Source organism: Sorex fumeus, unplaced genomic scaffold, assembly GCF_029834395.1.
Source record: "Sorex fumeus unplaced genomic scaffold, SorFum_2.1 ptg000061l, whole genome shotgun sequence".
Lineage (NCBI taxonomy): Eukaryota > Metazoa > Chordata > Mammalia > Eulipotyphla > Soricidae > Sorex > Sorex fumeus.
In genome coordinates, this window is record NW_026606118.1 from 35822930 (window position 1) to 35848945 (window position 26016).

The 26016-nt window shown below is 40.0% G+C and overlaps 1 protein-coding gene across 1 annotated transcript in view; it reads left to right on the forward strand.

Moving 5' to 3' along the window:
• The first annotated feature begins 457 nt into the window (after positions 1–457).
• Positions 458–26016, forward strand: part of SAMD3 (sterile alpha motif domain containing 3) — a 51316-nt gene continuing 25757 nt past the window's right edge. The window contains exons 1-3 of the mRNA XM_056126322.1: positions 458–557; positions 1230–1421; positions 4818–4929. Of these exons, the coding sequence (XP_055982297.1) occupies positions 458–557; positions 1230–1421; positions 4818–4929 (404 nt within the window). The remainder of the gene's footprint in view (positions 558–1229; positions 1422–4817; positions 4930–26016) is intronic.

Below are 26016 nucleotides of genomic sequence, written 5' to 3' on the forward strand. Positions count from 1 at the left end.
TCTCCTGCCCACCCCTTTTGTAAATGTCAACCACTTCCTGATGAGCCTGGTGGTGGTGAATTTCACACCTTTCTTTTCTTTGTGAAGCAACCTGGGGTGTTAATGGTATAGGATTGGGTACCATTGTAAGACTCTGGGTCCCAGGCAGTCTGTTAGTAAAGCTGAGGGACGCCTGTGGAAAAAAAAGTAGGAGGTGTAGAAATTAGAAAAATAATTCTAAGAAAGAGCTTCAAAACAGTCTCAATTTCAGAAAGAGTGTTTTTTTTTTTATTGGCAACTTTCAGATGAATATTGAGAAAAGTCATTTTAAAGGCGCTCTGTCTTGAGCATCTAAGAATCTAATAAAGGAGAGAATAGAGATTAGAGAACTGTCTGAAAATAAACTAATAATACTAATAGAAGAACAGAAAACAGAAAAGAAAACTGAAGATTACTCCTCTGACCTTTTATTCTCCAGATGTATAGACAAGATACAGCAATGGAAACGTGGTCAGTTGATCAGGTCTGCAGTTGGTTGGTGGAGAAAAACTTAGAAGAGCTAGTTCATAGGTTTCAAGGTGAGTTGTTTACACTTCCAAAATGTTAATTAGGCAGTGGAGATATGGAGTGTCTGTCTGTATTGAAAATGACTTTTCTGCTGATGCATGTGAATGTGGACATGGAGTTGGTACCTTGGGGAATTTTATTTCTTTACTGAGTGTTGCAGACTTTGCAGTTAACCTAGCATCCATGGGACAATACAGCAGTTCAGAGGATTGACATAGTATAAGCTTAAGAGTTACTTAAAATGCATATTTTATATGTGTTTGGTACTATGCTTGCCCTTTAGTAATACGGCCTGGGTTTTTGCGTTTTGTGAGGTTTGCAGATACTGAACATCACCTGGGAAGTGCAAAGAATGATTTTCTGAGATTTTTTTTCTCAATCTCTGACAATACCTGTCAGAGAGAATCAAAAGAGCATTGTGGGGAGGTATTAATAAAGTAAAAACGTACTATTATGACAACATGTTCTGGTTCTTTCTTTGGGGCAAGCATAATTTGCATAATTTGGAATTATGTAATCAGAGCTCCTTTTTTTTCCTCACAATACAGATAATTTGTTAACTGCATGGGACAAATTTAGAAAATACTCTTAACACCAGAAATAATTCACAGGCTCTGAGCATCCTGTGTTTTACAATGCTTTACTAGGTAGCCATAAACACTTTTTCCTTTCTTTTCTTTCAGAGGAAGAAGTAAATGGGGCTGCTCTTTTAGCACTTAATGATCGAATGGTTCAGCAACTGGTAAAGAAAATTGGGCACCAGGCCATTCTGATGGACTTAATTAAAAAATACAAGCAGAAAAGTCAAGAACCCAAGTCCCTTGGAAGCTCTAGAAAAATAGCTTTAGTCACACAAACAGAAGCAACTCCTGAGTAAGTCTCTTCATAAATGGCCTTTTAAAAAATTTTTGTGCTTTTTGGATTATGGCTGTAATATAACATTAGGGGGTTGAATCACTTTGGAAGCTGTAGTCATTTCTAGTTAGATTGTGTGCTCTTATTTTTGATATCTGCAGTGGAGAACATACTTTGCAAAATTGTATGAATTAACATACAGCTTTAAAAGATATCACTTTTTAAACTCTGACTCTAGTTGTTAGGGAATTCAGAGTCTAACACAAACATATCTTTAATAAGCAGTTAAAAGGTACCTGTAATACAGCTAGAAATAGACACCTGTGGTTTAAGGCTTAAAATCTAGGTCCGGAAAGGCATCATTGGCAGCTTCCTTGCTTCTCCTAAAACTATGAGTACTTTTATTTATTTTCCAAATATTCCAGATAGCAATTGGTTTATATTCTCTCTAGAGACTTTCATATGGAATTTGCTAAAGTCTTGCCACTGAACTTTCTGACTTCTAAAGAGCATTCTTGACATACTGAAGGCTAGATAGATTAGCACCCCACAAAAATCATAAAGAAAAATTAGTGGTGACTTTGAAGTTTGAAGATGCTTTTTATTTATTTGCTTGTAGTTTTATCTTTGACTTCTACAATAAAGGGGAATTATTATAGAAATTATGATATAAATATTTTTCTCTTTACAATCTATGCCCCAAGAGCGTTTCATGAATTCTGACTTGATTTTTCCATATTCAGAACAATACAAAAACTGTAAGATTAAATAATGCTGAATACCAATTATTTACTATGTTTGAAATGAGATTATGGCACTTAAAATATTTATTTCATGCTTTAGTTTTCATTTTCTCAGATTATATCTGTAATAAAATGTTTCTCTTTAAGAAGCAGTACAATGTTAGATCTGGTTTGAGTAATATTATTTTATAAGGTTTGGATATTTAGTACATATAATCTCTAGGGCATGGTCCATACTTGGACTTGAGTTTTTTTGTTTGTTCGTTGTTAAGCTACATCATACTCAGGCCTTACTCCTGGCTCTGTGCTCAGGAATCACACCTGGCATTCTTGGGGGACCCTGTTGGGTGCTGGGGATTGAGCCTGGCTCAGCTTTGTGCAGTCCAAGTGCCCTTCCCTCTGTATTGCTGCTCCAACTCTGGATTTGAGATTTTAGCACCTAATTTATTTGAAGGATTTCTCCTTAGCGTTGTTTTTGACATATCTAATTAAAAACAGGTTCTTCAGTATGTTGACTTCTGATGAAGTTCTCATGACATTCTTTAAATCCTTTCCAATAAAGGGAGCTTCTGAAGTTTAATGAGAGCCTAAAGAATTTCCTAGCATTCTGTGATGAGTAGGACTTTTGAGCTGGAAGCTCCCTTGAGTTGACTGGAACTCTGTTATTGCCGGAGGTTCAGCCTGGAAGAAAACAGTCAACCTATTCCCATCGCAAATCACTTTGTATTGTTCCCTAGTGAGTGAACTTTAGCTGGGCTGCCAGAAAATCTGGGTTTTATTCTGGTTCTACCACTGTCTTAGACTGATTATAAACCTTGGCATGCCTCATTCTCTATCTATTGATTATGAAAAGTCACACAGTACCTAAGTTAATTCACACTGATATTAGGATTATCATGATCTGTGAGAAAAACCTCTTTTTATTTTTCTAAATTGAAATCATCTTGTTATAAATCTTAAAACATTATTTAAAGTAAGTGTTTCAAAATGTAGTAAAGCTTTGAAACACTAGCTGTCCAGGGATTCCTGTGTGGAGCATTCACTCTACCCACTGTTAATACCCAGAGCAACCACCAGCTCCCCAGAACCTGTGGGTAAGGGCCCCCATGGAAAGAAAGAATGAAAGAAAGACAGAATGTCAGAAGACAAGAAAGAAAGAAAAGAAAGACAGGGAGAGAGGGAAGAGAAGGGAAGGGAAGGGAAGGGAAGGGAAGGGAAGGGAAGGGAAGGGAAGGGAAGGGAAGGGAAGGGAAGGGAAGGGAAGGGAAGGGAAGGGAAGGAAAGATGGAAGAAAAAAGAAGGAAGAAGAAAAGGTATTTTTATTTAGGTGAAAGTATGCTGGTGTATAAACCAGCAAGTGAGTTTGCTGGTTGTGTGTTTCTTTGCTTATTGTCTAAGGGGGAAACAATACAAAGAGGAATGAGAATAAACTATTTTAACACTATCAGAAAGTACTCAAGCTTGGTATAGTATAAAAGAATCCTGAAGTTAGGTATCAAAACTAATTTTGATACCTTAAATTAGTACTCATCATCCACTCTGATTTTTCCTTGACCTTTCTTTGTTTCAGTTTAAAATTAACTAGTTAGAATATATGGTGCTATAGACCTTTTAAATATTTTTTAAAACACTCTAAATGGTGTAATTGAGTTACAACTTGAGTGAAAATTTTATTTAACAAGGAATGTTTGTCTGCTATGTTATTTTTAAAGGATTTGTAGGCCTTATCCAAACAGACTACTTGGCACGCTACTCATACTAAATCATAGCATAATAGCATCTTCAGTTGCTTTTTGATTGTTATTTTTATTAGAGTTGTAGAAAAAGAAATCACTGGGTGGAAAATAAGGAAAACTGAGGTCAACTCTAAGCATTTCACTGGAGTAGCTTGTGGTAGTAACCAATTTGTGTTGCCTCCTGGACTTCCATTGCTGCACCCAGAAAGGAAGGGAATGAGTAGAATGTAATTTCACAGATTAAAATATCTCTCAGAATGTGAAGAGTGAAGAAGGAACTTAATGAACCATTTCATTTTGTCAAGTAAGTACTGTTGGGTTCAAGTTCTTCCCACCTACCCCAAAAAAGAAAAGTTACCACTAAAGATTATTTATTTATTTATTTATTTATTTATAGCTTTGGGAGACACACCTGGCAGTGCTTGGGATTTCCTTTTGGCTCTGTGCTCAGGGGAAATTCCCAGTGGTTTTCAGGGAATCATTCAATTGCCAGTGATCAAACCTAGTCCTCCTATATGCAAAGCATGTTCTCAGACCCTTGAGCTATCTTCCTGGCCCAAATTCTTTTATAGTCACTATGACTTCATAAGTGAAAGTATAAGTTCATACCTTCTAGAAACAAGCAAGACTGATGGGTGAAAATTTACTGTGACAAGTCTGTCTGCTTCCAGCTTGAACGAATGAATGAGAACCTATGAGTCGTATTATGGCCTGTGTCCACTCTAAGAGACACACTAGAGCCATAACTAAGAACTGAAACAGTCTTGTCATCGCACTCAGTGGCTCATGCTGGAGGTAGACTGCTCGTAGTAGTGTTTCACCCTACCCTCGGAACTTGCGTCCTCCTCTGTTTCCTCCTCAGACCGGTTGGCATTTCATAATGAGATCAGAGGTGATGGATTCTGTTCAATAGCTCTTCATCTACTCCTCCTTTGTCACAGGGATCAACACCCTTCAAGTCCAGTCAGCCCTGAAGAGCAGATGCCATTTTCTTATCCAGGTAAAAACCCAGACAATGGATTAATTGATCAACGAGTGCTGAAACAGAGGTGAGTCTGCCGCCCCTCTCGGAGAGCCCGGCAAGCTACCGAGAGTATTCGATATGCCAGACACAGTAACAACAAAGTCTCCAATGGAGACGTTACTGGGCCTGCTCGAGCAAATCGACGATCAACGGGAGGGCCAAGTTTAGGGACAATCAAGAAAAATGTTGGTTTTTATTTTCTATGAGATTTTGTGTGTTTAAATATATTCCTGACTAGAAACTTTCAGTCTGTTTGTCTTTGGGCCATACTCGGTGGTACTCTAGGCTTACTCCTGGCCCTGCACTCATGGATCTCTTTCGGTGGGTCTTGGAGGGTACCTTATTCTCTGTACTATCTCTGCAGCACCCTGAGTGAAAACTTTTGTTTGCCTGAAGGGAATGTTTTTTTTATCAAGTGATTATGATACCTGATCACAAAGACATGAAGAAACTGGTTCTAGAGGACATCATTACACCTGCTCTCAGAAGCCATGTGCTGGCCACCTCTGTCTGTCTGCTGTTTAGTTTGCCTCACCTGGTTTCTTCCTGAGAGTGCAGATATAGCCTATTATCACAGCCTCTGCTTCCGCATGCTGGCTGGCATTTCATTGCCTTCCTATTGCGTGGCTTCAAAGAAAATTCTCCTCAAAAACAGGTTCCAGGCCAGAACGAGAGTCCAGCAGGTAGGACATTTGCTTGCATGTGGCCAAACCACGCTCAATCCTTGGCATCATCTCAGAGCCCATCAGAAGTGATCCCTGAGCACAGAGCCAGAAGTAAATCTTAAACATCGCCGGATTTGGCCCAAAACAAAACCAACAGAAAAGAAATGAAACAGAAAAGAAAACAGCTCAGGTCTTCCCTGATGATGGGTTAGATTCAGTGTTGCTCGGTTCAGTGGGTAGAAAAGGAAACAAACAGTCCCCAAAAGATCGGATCCCTTTTCTGAACAATCAACTGTATAGGAAAGAGAAATAAGAAAAAGCAAGGATATCTGTTTTAAACAATTTTTTTTCTCTGTCCCTACCCAGACAGATTGGGGTAAGACAGATTGGGGAAAGAAGACTCTCTCCAAGTCCTACTTCAAACAGTGGTTGCATCATCCATTTGAGTTAAAATTTTTGGAGCTATGTTTGGTCTCTTTCAACTGCCCTTCTGCCAGGACATCATTCATTCCCTGGGTGTTTCTTAAAGGTCTTTAGCTTATCTCAGGCTGATTCTTTCCCTAACTCCCTGATTGTGCTTACATTTAAAACTTCCTCAACTGGAAGAGCGTCTACTGGTATTCCAGAGTCTTTTCTTCTGTGCTGTATCTTCTGCATATCTCTTAATTCACCTGAAAAACTAGGTTAAAGAAATCAATGTCTTTAAAGTCTGTCATCTCCCATTAGACTAGAATCACCTTAGGGACAAAGGCCAGGCCTTTTTTCTTTTTTATTGCAAACTGCAGTTGACACAATTTCTGGCACACAGAGGCTCAATGGAATTTATAAAATTGAAGTGAGGACATATAATTCAACAAAAATTGATGTATTTTTGTGGGACAAGGTAAATATTTGAATAGTATGAAAAATTTGAAAATTGGGACTGGAGAAATAATACAGAGAGAAAGGTTCTTGCCTGGCACGAGGTCGAGGCAGGTTTGATCTCCCATATGGAGTGTTCCTGGAGCACAGAGCCAGGAGTAAGCCCTGAGCACAGCTGGGTAGGGTCTCAAAACTGAAACAAAATAAATCAGTAAAGGCTCTAAAGGTACGGCACTCACCTAATATTGGTTTTTGAAGAGTCTCTAGCTTGTGTCACTGGATGAATTCTGCATCCCTAGGAAACAGCAAGACTGACACACTGTTTTTTTTTTCTTTTTGGGTAACACCTGGTGATGCTCAGAGGTTACTCGTGGTTCATGCATTCAGGAATTCCTCCTGGTGGTGCTCCGGGGACCATATGGGATGCTGGTAATCAAACCCAGATTGCCGCATGCAAGGCAAACGCCCTACCTGCTGTGCTATTGCTCTAGCACCACTGTTTTCTTTTTTAAGAGATAACTTTTACTCTGTGCTGAATCACTTCCATACCTTTCCATTTTTTTACAGGGGAAGGATATTTGTGCCACACCCAGAGATATTCAGGGCTTATTCTTGTCACTGTGCTCAGGGACGACTCTTGCTGCGCCCAAGGAGACCATATTTAATGTCAGGGATTAAACCCCGGTTGGACATTAACAAGGCAAATGGCTGATCTGCTGTTTTGTCTCTCCAACCCTAACATTCTCTGTTTTATGTAGGAAAGTATTTATTTATGGCTGTGTTCAGACTCATTCCTGCCTCTGTGCTGAGGGGTCACTCCTGGAGTTGCTCAGAGAGTAAACCCAGGTTGGCTACATGCAAGGCACGCATCTTACCTGGTCTAGTATCCTTCCAGCTCTCCATGCCTTTTCTTCTTGCAAGGTTTTCAGATTTCATCTTCAAAACATATGTTGGCAATCCTTTGGATACTTTTGTCTTTGCAATGCTATTCTTATTTTCATTTACACTATTTGAAACAGTTCACTTCCTTTTCAGTACTTAATAAGGCACTGAATCATATTAATCGGTAAAGATTTACTAAATGTTACTTTAAAAATTGTTGGCTTGAACTTCAAATAAATGTGTATAGATATATTTTCTGCCTTTGGGCATAATTATAAATTAGTCATGGCTTTATGCATGTTTAAAACTTATATTAATGATTATTGTTTTATGGTTGGGCTAATCTTGTAGAATGTAGAAAGATTTAACTCATCTGTACAAGTTCCAGTTAGATGTGTGATTATCATTTTCACTTCCTATACATCTGTATCCTTTATAGGCCCAGAAGTCTGGGGGTAGGAGGTGAGGTTGGGGGCCAGGACTAGTTGATTCTGCTTTACAGTGTCCCACACAGAGTGGGTGGTCAATATATGTTCGCTACATGAGGGAAAGATGTATTAGGCATTTGCTGTCATCTCACTTTAATTAAACCAAATTGAGAATGAAGTAATTGAACCACACTTGAAAATGAAAGTGCCCTGGAGAAGGCTGGACTGAAATGTGGTACCTTGATCTCTTCCATCATTGTTATGCATAGAAATTTAATTCCAGCTATATAAAGTAGATGAGGTGGAAGAGAAGGATGCAGAAGTATTTGGCCAGCAACCTATGGCAGCTAATGACAAGACCTGTAAATCTGGAGAGGCAGGATAAGCAAGTAGTCAATATGTTTTTTTGATGTGTCTGGATCATGAACATCTTCTAGTTTATGGCCATGCAAACATGCAAGTTTCTACTTGAAGCCATCCTAAAATTTTGAGTGAGTACTTGAGAAGGTAATCTCAGTAAAATACCAAAGGAAAACATAAAATAGAAATATGTGAAATAAATATTGCTACTGATTTATATTCAGATAAAAACAAGACAGCTATTGATAGTTTTTAACTTCCAGTGATTATATAAATTGTTGCTTCTACACTTGACATGTTAATCACGCTATTTCCCCTCGTGTTAAAAATAAATGAAAATCTTAAAAGTAATATTTTTTAGTTTTTATTTTAAAACCTAATTCTGCTCTCTAAAAGGCAGGAGAGCTTGAGTAAGTTATATTACTTTCCTAGACATAAACTAACCTAAGTAAAATAAATAATAGAATGAAATAGAATGAGTTGTTTAAAAAAAAAAATTCTGGGGCCTGACAAATAGTAGGAGCTCATAAAGGGTAGATACTTTTAAAATTATTATAACAATTACCAAGACATTATCATAAGCCACCCACAGCATTCTGGTCTTAGTGTTTTCAAATGGCTGCAAACTGGAAGTGGCTGGGTTTGTGCCAGGGAGTACAGGTGGCAGCAGTGTTTGTACATCTTCCAGAGCTCAGAGTCCTCGCCAGATAAAGATATATTTCAGTCCTACTAGAAATCCTTCAATATCAGGTCTATTAGGAAAACACAGTAGAAATAAAGCCTATCACAAACATGGGCAATTAGTGAGGAGAAAGAGTTTTTAGAACCAGAGCCAAGAAAATCAATCACTACTGAAAGGGGCATTGCAGAACAGTTTAGTGATGGGTTGTCACACATAGCTGTTGATGGCCTGGTCAGTGGAATAATTTCGATTCTTTAGAAAGAAATGCAGGCTACCACTCTTTCCCCTCCCATGGGTATGGAGAGTACCCAGAGCCAAAAGTCCATGCAAAGTTGGTACATTCTTAGAAGACATTTAAGTATGTCATGCTTAAGTTACTATTCTTTTTATGCTATATATAAATAGGTAGTGAATTCTTATTGTGTCAGGCATTATTGGAAGCATTTGAGTAGTGAGCAGTAGTGAGCAAAGCAAACCAAGCTCCATCTCCAGAGTTTAGTGCATTATATTGAGGAAGAAAAATATGAACTGTGCATTATGTCATGAATTTTAAGTGTAATAAAAACCATTAATACAAAGAAAAGAAAGGAAACTTCAACTGAGTGGTATGCCGATGGCTCTATTTCAGATGAAAATTTGACCAGGTGATGTTTGAGAAGGTACCCAATTGGAGTGAGGAATATTGGGCTAAATATCTAAGTAGAATATAAATTTCCTTTATGAAATATTCCTGTGGGAATTTATGAAATTTCCATTTCAGAAATTGTAGAATCAGGGTAAATTCGAATGACCTGACTGATAAATCTTTTTGTTTTCATTTTTTATAATTTTATTTATTGAATCACCATGAGAGCAGTTACAAAGCTTTTGGGTCTAAGTCTCGGTCATACAATGAAACACCCATACCTTCACCAGTGACCATTCTCCACCACCAAAAACCCCAGTATACCCCCATCCCACACCCTCCCCCTACCTGTGGGGCAAATGATTTCCACATTACTCTCTCTCTACTTTGATCACATTCAATATTTTGACACCAGACCCACCATTATTATTTGAGATTTTACCCCAACACTCAGATCTGCTAAAAAGGCAACAATAGACAATTTGTGTTCTATTGCTGGTTATGAATAACATATGATGTTGCGTGGCTACAGTAGGGCCATGTGGTTTTAAAATTCCGAAGTTTTAACACTTAAATCTGGAGGGATTTCTGCCAAAAGCCACTGGGTTTCGAGATCTGCTCCTGAGTCTCTGGGATCATGGCCGTTGAACAGCTTGATGGGGAGCCAGAGAGGCCGTTTGTGGGCGATGATTTGGGGTCTCGTTGGGGTGGGGAGGACAGGCCCGGCTTCACCCCATCCCGTGAGGCCCAACAAGTTTTGTCACTGCGGGCCCAAGCCTGACTGTCCAGTGGCCTCTGGAGGATGACGGCCACCGAGCTGTCAGAAGGAAACAGGCAGAGGGATAGCACCCTTTCCCCCCTGGGGTGGCCCGGTGACAGTAGCCTACTGCGGGGTCCAGATGCATTTCTGCCAAAAGCCACTGGGTCTCGAGATTTGTTTCTGAGTCTCTGGTATCAAGGCTGTTAAGCAGTTTGATCAGGAGCCAGAGAGGCCATTTGTGGGTGACGACTTGGGGTCTCGTTGGGGTGGGGAGGACAGGCCCAGCTCCCTCCCCCCCCCCCCCCCGCCCATCCTGTGAGGCCCAACAAGTTTCGTCACTGCGGGCCCAAGCCTGACTGTTCAATGGTCTCTGGAGGATGACAGCCACCGAGCTGCCAGAAGGAAACAGGCGGAGGGACAGCACCCTTTCCCCCCTGGGGTGGCCCGGCGACAGTAACCTGTGTGGGGTCCGGACGCATTTCTGCCAAAAGCCACTGGGTTTTGAGATTTGTTTCTGAGTCTCTGGGATCTTGGCCGTTAAGCAGCTTGATCAGGATCCAGAGAGGCCATTCGTGGGCGATGACTTTGGGTCTCGTTGGGGTGGGGAGGACAAGCCCGGCTCCACCCCCATCCCGTGAGGCCCTGTGTGTCTCGTCACTGGGCCGCCAGGGGAATAGGCCAAGGCACGAAACCTATTCCCACCTGGGTTGGCCCAGCACCAGTAGCCTACTGCAGGGACCGGATGCATTCTACCTAAAGCCACTGGGTTCCGAGATTTGTTTCTGAGTCTCTGGGATCATGGCCATTAAGCAGTTCAATCAGGAACCAAAGAGGCCTTGCCTCCAATTATATAGCTGAGCCGGAGGTGGTTTGTGGGTGTGTTTCCCACATACCTAACTTTTGGCTGTTTACTTTCTTGGTAAACTTTGCCCCAATTTTTGGGGGTCTGGCCAAAGGCACAGCAGAAATTTTGGAGCATCTGGAAGTCTGAAGGCGCCATCAGGCTGCTTATGCACTCACCTCACAGATACAGATTGACCTGCTGGCGGCACCATACCCCCTGAGAAATAATCCTTTAACTCTTGTCCATTTGCATTAAGCTTAATAAGTACATTTTTTCAAAGAGATCTAAAATTAGCTGATTTAGATACCCTAAAAATGCTGTTGTGCCTTTGGCCAGACCCCAAAAACTAGGGCAAAGTTTGCTAAGAAAGTAAATGGCCAAAAGTTAAGTATGAGGGAGACACACCCACAAACCACCTCTGGCTCAGCTATATAATTGGAGGCATGGCCTCTCTGGTTCCTGATCGAACTGCTTAATGGCCATGATCCCAGAGACTCAGAAACAAATCTCGAAACCCAGTGGCTTTTGGCAGAAATGTATCCGGTCCCTGCAGTAGGTTACTGGCACTGGGCCAACCCAGGTGGGAATAAGTTTCCTGCCTTGGCCTGTTCCCCCTGACAGCCCAGTGGCCGTCATCCTCCAGAGGACACTGGACAGTCAGATTTGGGCCCACAGTGATGAGACACTTGGGGCTGCATGGGATGGGGGTGGAGCCGGCCTTTTCTTCCCCGTCCCAATGAGACCCCGAGTCACTGCCCACGAACGGCCTCTCTGGCTCCTGATCAAGCCGCTTAATGGCCATAATCCCAGAGACTCAGAAACAAATCTTGAAACCCAGTGGCTTTTGGCAGAAATGCGTCCCATCCCTGCAGTAGGTTACTGTTGCCGGGCCACCCCAGGGCGGAAAGGGTGTTTTCCCTTTGCCTGATCCCCCTAGGAGTCTCAGTGGCCGCCATCCTTCAGAGGTCATTGGACAGTCAGATTTGGGCCCTCAGTGATGAAACATGCAGGACCTCAACGGGATGAGGGTGGAACCGGCCCTTTCCTCCCTGTCCCAATGAGACCCCAAGTCACCGCCCATGAATGGCCTTTCTGGCTCCTGATCAAGCTGCTTAATGGCCACGATCCCAGAGACTCAGGAACAAATCTTGGAACCCAACAGGTTTTGGCAGAAATCCCTCCAGATGTAAGTGTTAAAATTTTGGAGCTTCAAAATCACACAGCCATGTGACATCATATGTTATTCATAGCCAGCAATAGAAAACAAATTGTCTACTGTTGCCTTTTCAGCAGATCTGGGTGTTGGGGTAAAATCCCAAATAATAATGGTGGGTCTGGTGTCAAAATATTAAATATAATCAAAGTAGAGAGAGAGTAATGTGGAAATCATCTGCTCCACAGGTAAGGGGAGAGTTAGGGATGGGGGTATACTGGAATTTTGGGGGGGGGGTGGAGAATGGGCACTGATGAGGGTATGGGTGTTTCATTGTATGACTGAGACTTAAACCCGAAAACTTTGTAACTGCTCTCACGGTGATTCAATAAATAAAATTACAAAAAATAAAAAATAAATAAAGTTAGCTTAATTTTTAATCTGTTTTCCCGCCTTTTGTTCAAAACTCCACTGAATATATAACATGGACTAGAAGTTTTTTTTAGAGTTAGAGAAAGGGAGGGCAGGAATTTTAGTCCCTGCCTAGAGAAACTCAATCTATAAGACAGAGATATGTAAGCCACTAGGTACAATATTGAGAAAATTTTCAGAAATAGAAATACACGTGGATACAGAAATAGCACAGGAGGGAAGAAGAGAAATAAGTTTTCCAAGGAAGTGAGTGTAAGGATGGCCTTTAGGGAAAATCTTCACAAAAACTGAAGAATTTTGAAAGACGGTTAGCAATTATCTGAAGGAAAATGGTGCCGGAGAGAACACACACATTCCATAAAAAGTGAACCATGTGGATAGAGATAAAAATACCTGAAACAGCCCAAGAGATTTTTGTTCTGGATATTTTGACATGTGAGCTATTGAGGCAGAGAAAACAGAGTTTCTGAAAATTAGATGAAAGTGTGAACTGATTTAGCTATGTCTGTTAGCAGTCGTTGCTTCTTAACTCAATGGATACATAAAATTCATTTTGTTGAATGAAAATATAAATTACCAGCCCAAATCAGTGCTTCTCAAACTCCCAATAAGTCTTATTAAAATTCAGATTCTTATTTAGGTGGGCAGGGATAGAAGGATCTGAGATTCATTCTTTTTAATAAACTTTCAGGTAGTGGATGCTGAAAATAACCCACCACCAATATTATTCTAGGATTTGTACTACCCTTTAAATAGCAAACCTAAACCAATGAGAATTTCAGGGATGTACCATAAACTGAATGCTTGTGTTCCTCCAAACCACAAAGGCTGAAGCCCTAAATTCCAAAGTGATGGTATTTGGAAGGGGTCAATTTAATAGACCATGTGGTCCTTTATGAATAGGAATTATGACTTTAGAAGAGACACTGACGGAGCTCTCTCTCGTGTCAGAACCCAGGAAAACAATGACGCCTTATGAACTATGAAAATGTTGACATCCAGCCGTAAGAACTGTGGGAAATGGTTTTAATTTTTAATTTTTATTTTTCTGAGTCAGGCTGGAGTGATAGCACAGTGGGTAGCGTGTTTACCTTGCACCTGTCGACCAGGGTTTGATTCCTCCTCCCTCTCGGAGAGCCCGGCAAGCTACTGAGAGTATCCTGCCTGCACGGCAGAGCCTGGCAAATTCCTCATTTGTCACAGTGGAGACACTACTGGTGCCTGCTCGAGCGAATTGATGAACAACGGGATGACAGTGTTACAGTGCTACAGTGCTTTTGTCATAAATGCTTGGACTTTTTCTTTACATCATTGTCTTCTTTATTTTCTCATTTTGAATGATAACACCACCAATATAGGTGTTATATATATATGTATATATATATATATCAGAAATATAGGAAAAGCTTACCACCTCGGTAGAATCTCCCTTCTCCTTTCTTTCCTAACAATAAGTGCTACTAATTTTATAATTAAATACTTTTTTTCATGCCCATTACAACTGTCTTTGTTTTTAAATTTTCATATAGTTTGCTTGGGCCATAATCATCTTGGATGAGTTTTCTTCCTCCCTCATTTTTTTCATTTTATTCTCAAAATCACTGAACAACAAATGATGAACTCTCAACTCCCAGTGTGGTGATTCCTTTTTTGGGGTGGGAGTGTGTCTTGGGGCCACACCTTGAGGTGCTCAGGGATTATTGTGAACTCTTTACTCAGGAGTGCCCATTGCTGGTGCTCAGGGGACTATATATGGTACTGGAGATCAAACTAGGCAATGAGCTGACAGACAGGCGCCTTATCTCCTGCCCAAGTTTGGTAAATCTTATACAAATATATGAAGTTTGATGGTATTATAAACCAATCATAAGTCGATTTCAAAACATAATAAGGTAAAGGTAAAGGCCCTCCCGTTGATCGTCGATTTGCTCGAGCGGGCCCAGTAACGTCTCCATTGGAGACTTTGTTGTTACTGTGTCTGGCATATCGAATATCAAAACATAATATGCAATTTAAAAGGAACAGTCAACTCCAAATCTATAGCAGTAGTTTTTGACTTTCATCGTCAAAGGGGGAACAGAAATATTCCCCCAAAAGTCAGTGTGCTGGGAGGCTGCCTGGAAGGCAGGAGGAAAGTTATCTTTGAAAGATACATAAAATATCTCACCCAATGGGATCACCCAAGAAAGGGCAGAATTTGAATTCTTATACTTTCATTTACTGAATCTTTTCACTAACATTCCTAATTGCTTCTATTCCTTTTTTCCAAAGTCCTCTGTGTTTACCACATTGCAAAAAACAACACTTAGCCCATATTGTTATTCATTTTTTTACATCCGCCCACCATGTGTGCAGGAGGTATTTTTGTTATTAATACATACGTTTTAATCTTTCTCTTATCTCCTTTCTGATTATTTGTCCAGTTTCTGAGGCACCAAAAATAAGTCTGATATCCATGCTGACATTATACTTTAGAATTATTTATGTAACTTTAAAAATTCCAATATACAAATCCTATTAATCAAAGCTCCTTTAGCAAATAACCATAGAATGGCTAGATTAAAAAATTCATTTCTCAGGGCTGGAGAGATAGCACAGCGCGTAGGGCGTTTGCCTTGCACGCGGCCAACCCGGGTTCGATTCCCAGCATCCCATATGGTCCCCTGAGCACCGCCAGGAGTAACTCCTGAGTGCAGAGCCAGGAGTAACCCCTGTGCATCGCCAGGTGTGACCCAAAAAGAAACAAAAAAGAAAAAAAAAACAACACATTTCTCTGAGAAAGGGAGAGAGAGAAAGAAAGGGAGAGAAGGAAAATGCCCACCACAGAACCATAAAGGCAGGCTGGGGGACAGGGAGGTGGGGAAGGGTTCGGAGGTGGTAGTGGTGAGAGGGAAACTGAAGTCATTGGTGATGAAAAATGGACACTAGTGGAGGTATGTGTGTTGGATCCTTGCATGACTGAAGCTTGATCATGAAGAGCTCTATAACTGTGTATCTCACAGTGACTCAGAAAAATAGCACTGTAGCCCTGTCCTCCCGTTGTTCATCGATTTGCTCAAGCAGGCACCAGTAACATCTTCGTTATGATACTTGTTGTTACTGTTTTTGGCATATCAAATATGCCACGGGGAGCTTGCCAGGCTCTGCTGTGCGGGCGGCATACTATTGGTAGCTTGTCAGGCAATCCGAGAGGGATGGAGGAATCTAACCCAGGTGGGCCTCATGCAAGGCAAATGCCCTACCCACTGTGCGATTGCTCCAGCCCACTGGGTTTAAAAAGTTGAATCTGTTAAAGGGCTTCTCAATAGAAATCAGCTTGAATAACAGCTCAGGAACATTATTTCTATTTTTTTTAAATCATTTTTGATTTTTTGGTGATGCTCAGAGCTTACTCCTGACTCTTTGCTCAGAGATCATTCTTAGCCATGCTCAGGGGACCATATGGGGTGCCACCTGTTGTACCATCACTCTGGCCCCAGAAATACAATTTCTTGGATCATAGAGATAACATAGGGATTAGGGGCACATGTGGCCTTTGATCCTAGTTCTGTCCATGGCACCATATGGCCTTTTGAGCATTACCAGGTAGTGCCAAGGCCCCAGGGCCCCTCTGGGTCTAACCCTTGTGCTCTGGAGCACTACTGACAGAAATCACATAATTTCATAATAACAAATATGTAAAGTAGCTTCGTTATTTTTTTCTTACATATGAGTGAGAAATAAAAAAGAAAAAGGACTTGGACATGATAGTTATAAGATCTGCTATGATACTATCTTGTTAGTAAGTATTAATATGAAATATGAGGGCTAAAAATTTCTGTATCTTTGCATTTCTATCAATACACAGAAGAATTACGAAACGAAAGTCTACAAAACCTTTTTCTTACTTATTATCTCTTAAAAATTTTATTTGGGATGGACATACTGGAATCACTTAGAGGTCATATGGAGTTAGGAGGAAAACGTGGGGCCTCATTGATGCAAGGCAGGTCCCCACTAGTCTCCACCTAGTCTGCTGTTTTTCTAATTAGTCAGGACTCCAACGGTTCCTTGATCCTTGGAGTTGGCCATGCCAGCCAGGACAAAGGGTTTAAAGTGCCTGTCTCTTCTCAAGAGTACACTGCTTGACCACAACACCCAAAAAGAGAGAGAACAAAAGGGAATGCCCTGCCACAGAGGCAGGGTGGGATGGGGGGGATGGGTGTGGGAGGGATACTGGGATCCATGGTGGTGGAAAATGGGCACTGGTGGAGGGATGGGTATTTGATCATTGTATAATTGAAACCCAAGCACAAAAATGTGTAAGTCTACAGCTGTACCTCATGGTGTTTCACTAATAAAAGAAAAAAAAAAGAGTGCACTGCTTAATGCCATCTTCATATCTGTATCTTTTCCATATTTGATTATGCATTCAGATAAGAATTTCAGAAATTAAATTCTGCTGGAAATCTGATAGATTAAATGGCAGATACGTGAAAGCCTAGAGCTACAAAATGTAGATTAAAGGCAAACAAACATGGAAATGCTAAGAATGTGAAGTGAACATTCTCTGTATTAGTGGTGGGTACCGTGAGTTCCAGCAACAAAACAGCATCTTTTTCAAAGTTCATGTTTCCCTTTCAGAGACAATGTTTCCTAGTTTCAGAGGGGGCATCTCAGCCTTGCTTATTGGCATATGTCTCCCTATTGGGTTTTTTAAAACTTCTTATTCATGTTGTTTTCTTAGTAGGGGCAAGTCTTGCCTTAAAATAAGACAGGTAATTCCCCAAGTACTGGAAAAATTGATACAGAAGGAACATTTATACTTAACTTGTATTTGGTAATATTTGGTTCCTGTTTTGTCAATACATATTATTATGTCCCTGATATCTTAGTTTAAGATAACAAGTGTTTTTGGAGCATGAGGGTTGCATATCTGGCTGTCCTAAGGCTTACACTTGGCTCTGCACTCAGGAATTACTCTTATTGGGATTGGGGGGCAATGTTGGGTGCTGGGGATTGAACCTGTCTACTGTGTGCAAGGCAAGTGCCCTGCTTGCTGTACAAGAGACATCTTGGCCTAACAGCATTTTTAAATAGATGCCTCAGTTTCTGTAGCGTCTTTCTTCTTCTTTGTTCAAAAATGTTTAAGCTTTTCGATGTTGTGGTTAGTTTGGTTTCAGAGATGGTACTATGAAATTGGACATCCCAGTCTGTATCATTCACTGGTTTTGTTCAGTGTTTGGGCCCTATCTGACAATGTTCAGGGCTTCCTCCTACCTCTGAGCTCAAGAATCTCTCTGGCAGGATTCCAACGACCCATTGTTAATGTGCAAAATCTCTTAATGTGCAAAGGCTTGGATATGGAGAACAATGAAATGAAAACAAGTTCTCCAAATTGACCTTGCAGGTAGCAATATTTCTGTTCAATTCCTGAAAACTGGTACAGTATTTGTGACTGTTTCCTCTTTCTAAGGAGGGAAATACAACTCCGGATATGAAGAACAGGTCGCAGGGCTGCAGAGCTTCTTTTGCATAGCACAGCAAAAGAGGCAAAAGGTGCTTCATTTCTCCCTGAAGACCAGAAACTAATATACCTTTGAAAGACTAGAAAAACATCAGAGTCCTCTAAGTGGGCACCTTTGGAGAGATGGGTCATGTGTGCTCTGAAGTTTAGGAAAGTGTCTGGATGAGGTAACTAAAATGCCACAAATCAACAAAATTTTGGTTTGGGGTGCTCAGGGGTTGCTCATGATGGTACTCTAGGGACCATTTGGGGCCAGGAATGGAACCTGGGAGACTCTCACCCTTTGTTGCTGTCTCTTAACCCCCTGACAGTCTGATTCTTATAGATCCTTTGTGTGTCCAGGACTCTGTCTCATTCCCAGATCTGCCTTTCTGCATTTCTGCCCCACTGGCTTTCATACCTCAAACTTCAACCCTGCCACTTCTTTCACTTGCATGTTTGCTTGAGGCCTTGCTGCCTAATGGTTTCTTTATCCTGGGTGGGATGCTTTTAAAAAAATAAAAAAAATAAAAAGAACAGTTTTCTCGAAAAAGATAATTATGTGCAAAAACTTTTCATAACTAAAGACTTTGTACTTATAGATTATAGATGTTATATTAAATATTTTGTATCCCTTTCAAACATTCCTAAACTTTTCTGCAGTGTTCTATGATAAACTTTTCCACTCAACAAGGACAGTAAGAAAACCAAAATGGATAAGAAGCTTAGGAAAAATGAAGTCCCCATGGGACCAGGGAAGCCATGAGGGGAATTCAGAGAAGGAAGAGTGCTGAAGGAATGAAGCTTTCCATGTAGACCAGCAAAATGAAGAAAATGTAAGACATTATGAGTGAGAACAACAACTGCTGACACATAGAGTGTGTCCTGCAGACTTGGTGAAGCTTTTATTTTTGGATGTTCCTGAGAAATACAATGGAAGATAGTTGATAATATGACACCAACATAGATTACCCTAAAATCTAGACTATAGCTCTGAGGGTATGGAAGGAAAGAAACTGAAGAGGGAAAGTAAGAAGAGGTCGATTAAAGGTAACAAGGTCTGAGGTCAGAGACCTCGGACACATTGGTAGTTAAAAGGAGATATTTAACTGTATATCTGAGCCACGGGCTGCATCCATAGCACAGCAGGTAGGGCCTTTGCCTTGTACGCGGCCGACCTGGGTTCAGTTCCTCCGCCCCTCTCGGAGAGCCCGGCAAGCTACTGAGAGTATCTCGTCTGCATGGCAAAGCCTGGAAAGCTACCCGTGACATATTTGATATGCCAAAAACAGTAACAACAAGTCTCACAATTTGTTGTGAGACGTTACTGGTACCCGCTCGAGCAAATCGATGAACGGGAGGACAGTGCTACAGTGCTACAGTGCTATATCTGAGCCACAGAACCAACAAAACTGAAAGCATGAGATCTAAATTATAATGATCAAACTTAAATATGCGCCTGTCAAGGGTGCTGAAGAGATAGTACAGCAGATAGGGTGCTTACTCTATATGCAGCCAATCCTGTGCTCAATCCCCAGCATTCCATACGGTCCCTCAAGCACCACCGGAGCAATGGCTGAGTGCAGAAACAGGTGTAACTCATAAGTATGGCCAGGTGTGGCCAAATCCTCCCACATAATGGTGACTGTGGAGGAGGCAGATTGAGGTCAAGAAGGAAACCGGAAACATTGGTGGAGGGAAGCTGACACTCCTGATGGAATAATTGTTGGAAAACTGTGTAACTGAAATCTAACCATGAATAAATCACAATGCCTGACTAACATAACAGTTTTTAAAAGACATCACACAGAATTGGACTTCATTAATAATCCAATTAGTATTAAGACTGAATCCAAAATTGGAATGTTAAGAAGTTACATATAACCACTTTTACTTTTTCTCACAGGATGTGTAAATTCTATTAGCTGCTTTGTGGAGGTGAATAAAGGGAGAATGAAATTTTCTTCCTTAAATATGAGAATCAATAAAATTGATTCTAAAACTGGAAACTGAGAGATAATCCAACAGTTAGGGAACTTGCCTTACACATGACTGACCCTGGATCAAAGTCCAGTATCTCATATTATCCCCAAACTCCACCAGTGATCCCTAAGAGGAGAAACAGGAAGTAAGCCCTGAGAACCACCAGAAGTTGCCACCCAAAATAAAGACAAAAAGAAACACTGAAAGTTTTGAGAATTTGTGTTCTTTGAAAACTAATTTATTCATTTTCATGGGGATAAAATAATTGATGGCATTCAATAGCTTCAAATGAAGTTTTACTGCAAAAGAAAAACAAAACAGCAAAATACATTTTTAAATGCTTACATGTGCTAATAAATCATAGTTATTTTTTTCTCCCTGGAATGTCCCAGGAATATGAAGAACTGATAAGTAAAAAGTAGGTCTGACTCAGAGCTGCCAAAAGAAATAGGAATTAGTAACTCTACTGTCAAGGTAAGATATACTAAAGTGGTCTTGGTCAAAGTGATTAAAAATTAATACTCAATCTCAGTGACCTGACTACAATTTTCACTGCACACTGTCTGATTTATTAGGTATTGAAGAATCCTAAACCAGCATGCCACTCAATATATGGTTTATGCTATTGGGAAATAAAAATATTATTAGTTCGGTAATATTGGAGGAAGAGTCAAGTTTACATGATAAATGATACAAAGCCACACATTTAGAAGGTCAAGAATTGATTTTGAAATTTCTGTTCTCCTGTGTACATGGTCTTCAACTATGAGACTCTTAGAGTTGATGTTAAATTTCCATGATTCCTGCATGATCCTGCCAATCTTATAAAAACTGAAATCGCATTTGACATTCTTTAGTAGATAGAAAGTAGCAGTGGTGGATTTTGGAATATTGGGCTGAAATTTTCTAATATGTGATGTACTGATAGCAGGTCACAAAACCTCAGAGTTCATCTCCATGTAGACTTCAGATGTAGCTGCAAAGATAGACAACCACTCCATGATTCTTTTCAGTAAAATGCTTCTAAGAATGACAGCAGCTATGAAACTCCTAGGGTTCATCAATATTTTGTATGTGATCAAGACAATAGTAGTTGAATAGCAATAGCAACTGTCCATTGACAATGTTTTTCTAGCTTCGTGTGGTATTAGAGAAATCTTGTTTTCTCTCCAGAGTGTTTTCTTATTGATTCTCCTCCCTGATTTCCAATTATCAGGGATACTCTCTCAATTCAAAAATGAATAATATATAGAAAACTAGGATGCAAGAAAACTGCAGAGAGATTTTACTATTTACTTATGCACTAATTTATTTAAACTGTATAGAAGACCCAACCTAGAACTTCACACATAGCAGGCATGTGTACTATGACTAAATCACATTTCTGACCCCAAGAAAGTACTTTTAAATTACATTGTAGGTAATTCCCCAGACCAGAATTCAAATTATCTTCCTGAGTGGCACAGTTTGCTGTTATCATTCAATCAGTGCAAAAGCCCTGAGCCCAAAATTTAAGTTACTCCTTCTCTGGGGCTTGTTACTGTATCAGAAAGAATAGTGTTTCCTGTTGAGACCCGGGGCTTTTTTGTCTTGCCTGGAGGAATAATTTGTAAACTCATTGACTAGCTCTACTTGCGAAGGAAGGCTGATTCTTGTTCCCACTTTTACTTGTCACTCAATCACTCTGTCAAGGGAAGCCTGATACCCATTTCCACTTTGGTTCATTGCAATATCACTCTACTATATATCTAGACAACATCATCCTGACATGTCTGTGTACCATATCACCTTGTCATATCTAACTCTGTCCCATCCGAGCTATAAGTTCCCAGTGCAAACTATCCCAGCTGGGGGATTCTGCATAATTGTAAATGGAACCTTGGGTAGAGGTGGGGGCAGGTGTTTGTGGGGGTGAAGGTGGGAGGGTGGGGCCTCAGTCTTTGGTGGTGACTACACTAGACTGGGAAATAATGCTAAATACATTTCTCTTTTCCTTTTTCCTCTGAATGTGTGTATTTTTCTCTGCCCTTTGCCAGGTTATACCTCAGCGCACTCAGCCCCTTCACTAACAGCCATGATGAAATCAGTGTTTATATAAAATAGGTATGACAAAGAGGAGGGAAAACTCAGAATTTAAAAAAATAAGTCATTAACTTATTTATCTTTAAAATTCGATTTCTTATTTTTATGTGAAATTGTTTCGATTTCTCTGTCTTTAAGTTCATTGAACCTAGTTTGTAACCTTCATTCTGTTGTTAATATCATCTACTATTTTTTAAATGTCAAATTTTGTAATTTTCTCTTTTGTGTGTGTGGGATCATCCTGCAGTACTCAGGACTACTACTTGCTCTGTGATCGGGGATCATTCCTGGTCATACTGAGAGAAAATTTTATGGTTCTTGCGATTGAACTGGGGTCTGCCATCTGCAAGACAACTGCATTACCTTCTGTTCTATCTCTCTGACCCCTTTTATGAGCATTTTGTTTTTTAGGGGTGGGTTTGTGCTACCACCCACTGGTGCTCTGGGCCTATCCCTGGTTCTGTGCTCAGGGGATTGTATACAGTGTGGGACATCAAACCCAGGCTTGACTTCATGCAATCCAGGTACCTTAACCCATGTTAGATCTCTCTTGCCCCATTTTCTTTAATAATTGTTTGTTTTTCAAAAACATCTTACTATAATTTAAATTTTCTAGTACCTATTTTCCTTTGCCACTGAGCATGATGGCCACTTTATAATCTTTGCTAGTATTAATCATCTCAACATTATGTCATAAATTGCCTTTACTCTTAATAAAGGGGCCACACTTTTATTTTCTATTTTTTGGTATGTATTTTGAAATTTAAATTAAATCTTGTCAAAGTTGCAATGTGGAGATTCTTGATTCTGTCTTTCAGATTATTGATTCATGCAAATTACCAATTCTCAAACTGAACACTTCTTAAAAATTGACTGTGAGATACTTATGAAGTTGATCATGACTGGGTTTCCGTCATACAATGTTCTCGCACCCATCCCTTCACCATGTACATTTTCTACCACCAGTGTTCCCAGTTTTTCTCCCACCACTTCCCCCCAGTCTTTTTAAAAAATTTTTATTAGTGAAACACCATGAGGTACAGTTGTAAACTTACAAATTTTTGTGCTTGAGTTTCAATTATACAATGTTTGAGTACCCATCCCTCCACCAGTGCCCATTTTCCACCACCACCGATCCAGGATCCCTCCCATTTTTTTTTTGCATGTAGCCATCCAGTTTTGCCAGCACAATTAAAGAGGCTTTCTTTGCTCCACTTCACATTTCTTGCTCTCTTGTCAAAGATTAGATGATCATATGTTTGGGAGATGATGTCAGTGTATTCAACTCTGATCCATTGGTCTGCAGCTCTGCCTTTGTTCCAGTACCATACTGTTCTAATTATTACTTCTTTGTAGTAGAGTTTGAAGTAAGGGAGGTTGATTCCTCCCATTTTTTTCCCCAAGAATTGCTTTACCTATTCGTGGGGGCTTATTGTTCCGTATGAATTTCAGGAGTGTTTGCTCCATTTCTTTGGAGAATGTCATGGGTATCGTGATAGGGATCACATTGAATTTGTACAATGCTTTGGGACGTATTGCCATTTTGACAATATTAATTCTCCTGATCCATGAGTAGGGGATATCTTTCCATTTCGTGTCCTCTTTTATTTCCTGAAGTAGCGTTCTTTGTACAGGTCCTTTACTTCCTTAGTTAAGCTGATTCCTAGGTACTTGATTTTCTGGGGCACAATTGTGAATGGGATTGTTTTTTTCATGTCACTTTTTCTCTTTCACTATTTGCGTATAGGAAAGCTATGGACTTTTGGGTATTGATTTTATAGCCTGCTAGTTTACTATACAAGTCTATTGTTTCTAGGAGTTTCTTGGTAGAGGTTTTAGGGTTCTCTAAGTATAGTATCATATCATCTGCGAATAGTGACAGCTTGATTTTTTCCTTTCCTACCTGAATTCTCTTAATATCTTTTTCTTGCCTAACCACTGTTGCAAGTACTTCCAGTACTATATTGAACAGCAGTAGAGAGAGTGGGCATCCTTTTATTGTCCCTGATCTTAGAGGGATAACTTAGGCTTTCAATTTTTCCCCATTGAGGAGGATGCTTGCTGTAGGCTTGTGGTAGATGGCTTTAATTATATTGAGGAAAATCCCTTCTATACCCATTTTGGCAAGGGGTTTCACCATAAACCCAGTCTGCTTCTAAGGCAGGGACTTCTCTCTCTCTCTCCCTCTCTCTCTCTCTCTCTCTCTCTCTCTCTCTCTCTCTCTCTCCTCTGTCTCTCTGTTTCTCTGTTTCTGTCATTATCTCTGTCTCTCTCCCCTCTCTCTGTCTCTTTCTTTCTGTTTCTCTCTCTGTCTCTTTCTCTCTGTTTTTCTCTCTCTCTCCTGACATTATGGTTTACAATGCAGGTACTGAAACATTTTCATGTATATCCCTTTATGGGTTATATTATGGTTCAGTTTAGGCCACCATAATATACCAACTACCACCATAGACTGTAGTCTAAATGATTTCTCACAGATACAGAGAGTGGGAGATTTAAAATCAAGTTACCAATTAGTTTGGTTTTCATTGAGAACATACTTCCTATAGCTTACAGACACAGACAGTCTCCTTTTTCGGTGTATCCTTAAAGAGTGAGAAAGAGATCAAGTTCTTAACGTATCTCTTCTTATAAAGCACTACTCTTATCATATCAGTACCTGAACCCCAAGAACTTATTAAAGCTCTTATTTCTGTCCAAACCTGTCTCTCAATACACTTACTGAGTACCGATATTTCAGAGTGTGACCAATATGTTAGAGCAAATGGAATCCTGCTTTTAAAAAAATCAAAACATTGGGGCTGGAGCAATAGCACAGTGAGTAGGGCATTTGCCTTGCATGCGGATGACCCAGAATTGATTCCCAGCATCCCATATGGTTCCTTGAGCACTGCCAGGAGTAATTCCTGAGTGTAGAGCCAGGAGTAACCCCGTGTATCATCGGGTGTGATACAAAAAGCAAAAAAATCAAAGAATTATTAACTATTTTAGACATGTTAAGCATAAGATAAATACTACTAAATGATTTTAGATTGTGCATAGAAAAGCAAAAGTACTATGATAAATTTCAAATCTTTTAATACAGAACTCACAGCTGAAATCATGAGTATGGATAAATTCTGGGACAAAGAAGCATAGATCAATACAAAGAATTAAGGGGCAAGGACCAAGTCATGTTTAAACTCTTGCAGGAGGCAAAAAAGAAATAAGTCAGCAAATAAATAAATTGTCATATAGATGGCAGAAGAGTTGTGTTAAAAAAATAAGAATAAAAAGAGAACTCTGAAGAAGTGGTCAATAATGCTAACTCTATACTAAAGGTCTAGAAAAGGCCATTGTTGAAGGTCCTGGATTATAAAGTAGGGCATCATTATTGATTTTAGAGGGAACAGTTTTAGTAAAGTGATTAAGAAGAGATTAAGGGCCAAAAGGTTAGGAAAAGAAGGATTACAGCGAGAAGGTGGACATATTTGAAGCATAAATAATGAGTTGGATTACCAGCATAGTAAATGCTATAAGAAACCTCTGAAGTGTTCAAAATATTCCTAAGAGAAAGATGAATTAGACAAATATATCTTTCAGTTTACCATATTTATTCTGTCAACAAATGTCATATTTGCTAACTGCTAAGAAATATTACATAATTAGATATAAAACAACTTCCTACCTGCATGTAAATATTTCTGTTTCTCCTGCTCTCTGCTTAGGTTCTACTTCTCTGCACAGATAATTTGCCTAATACAACTGATACTCAACTGGGTCTGTTTTTAATAAAACACCTTTCTTAATTTTGGTGAGCCTCCTCAGAACATAATGTCTACTCTTCAGAGCAGAATTAGATGATTTTTCATTCATATTAATGTTAGAAAA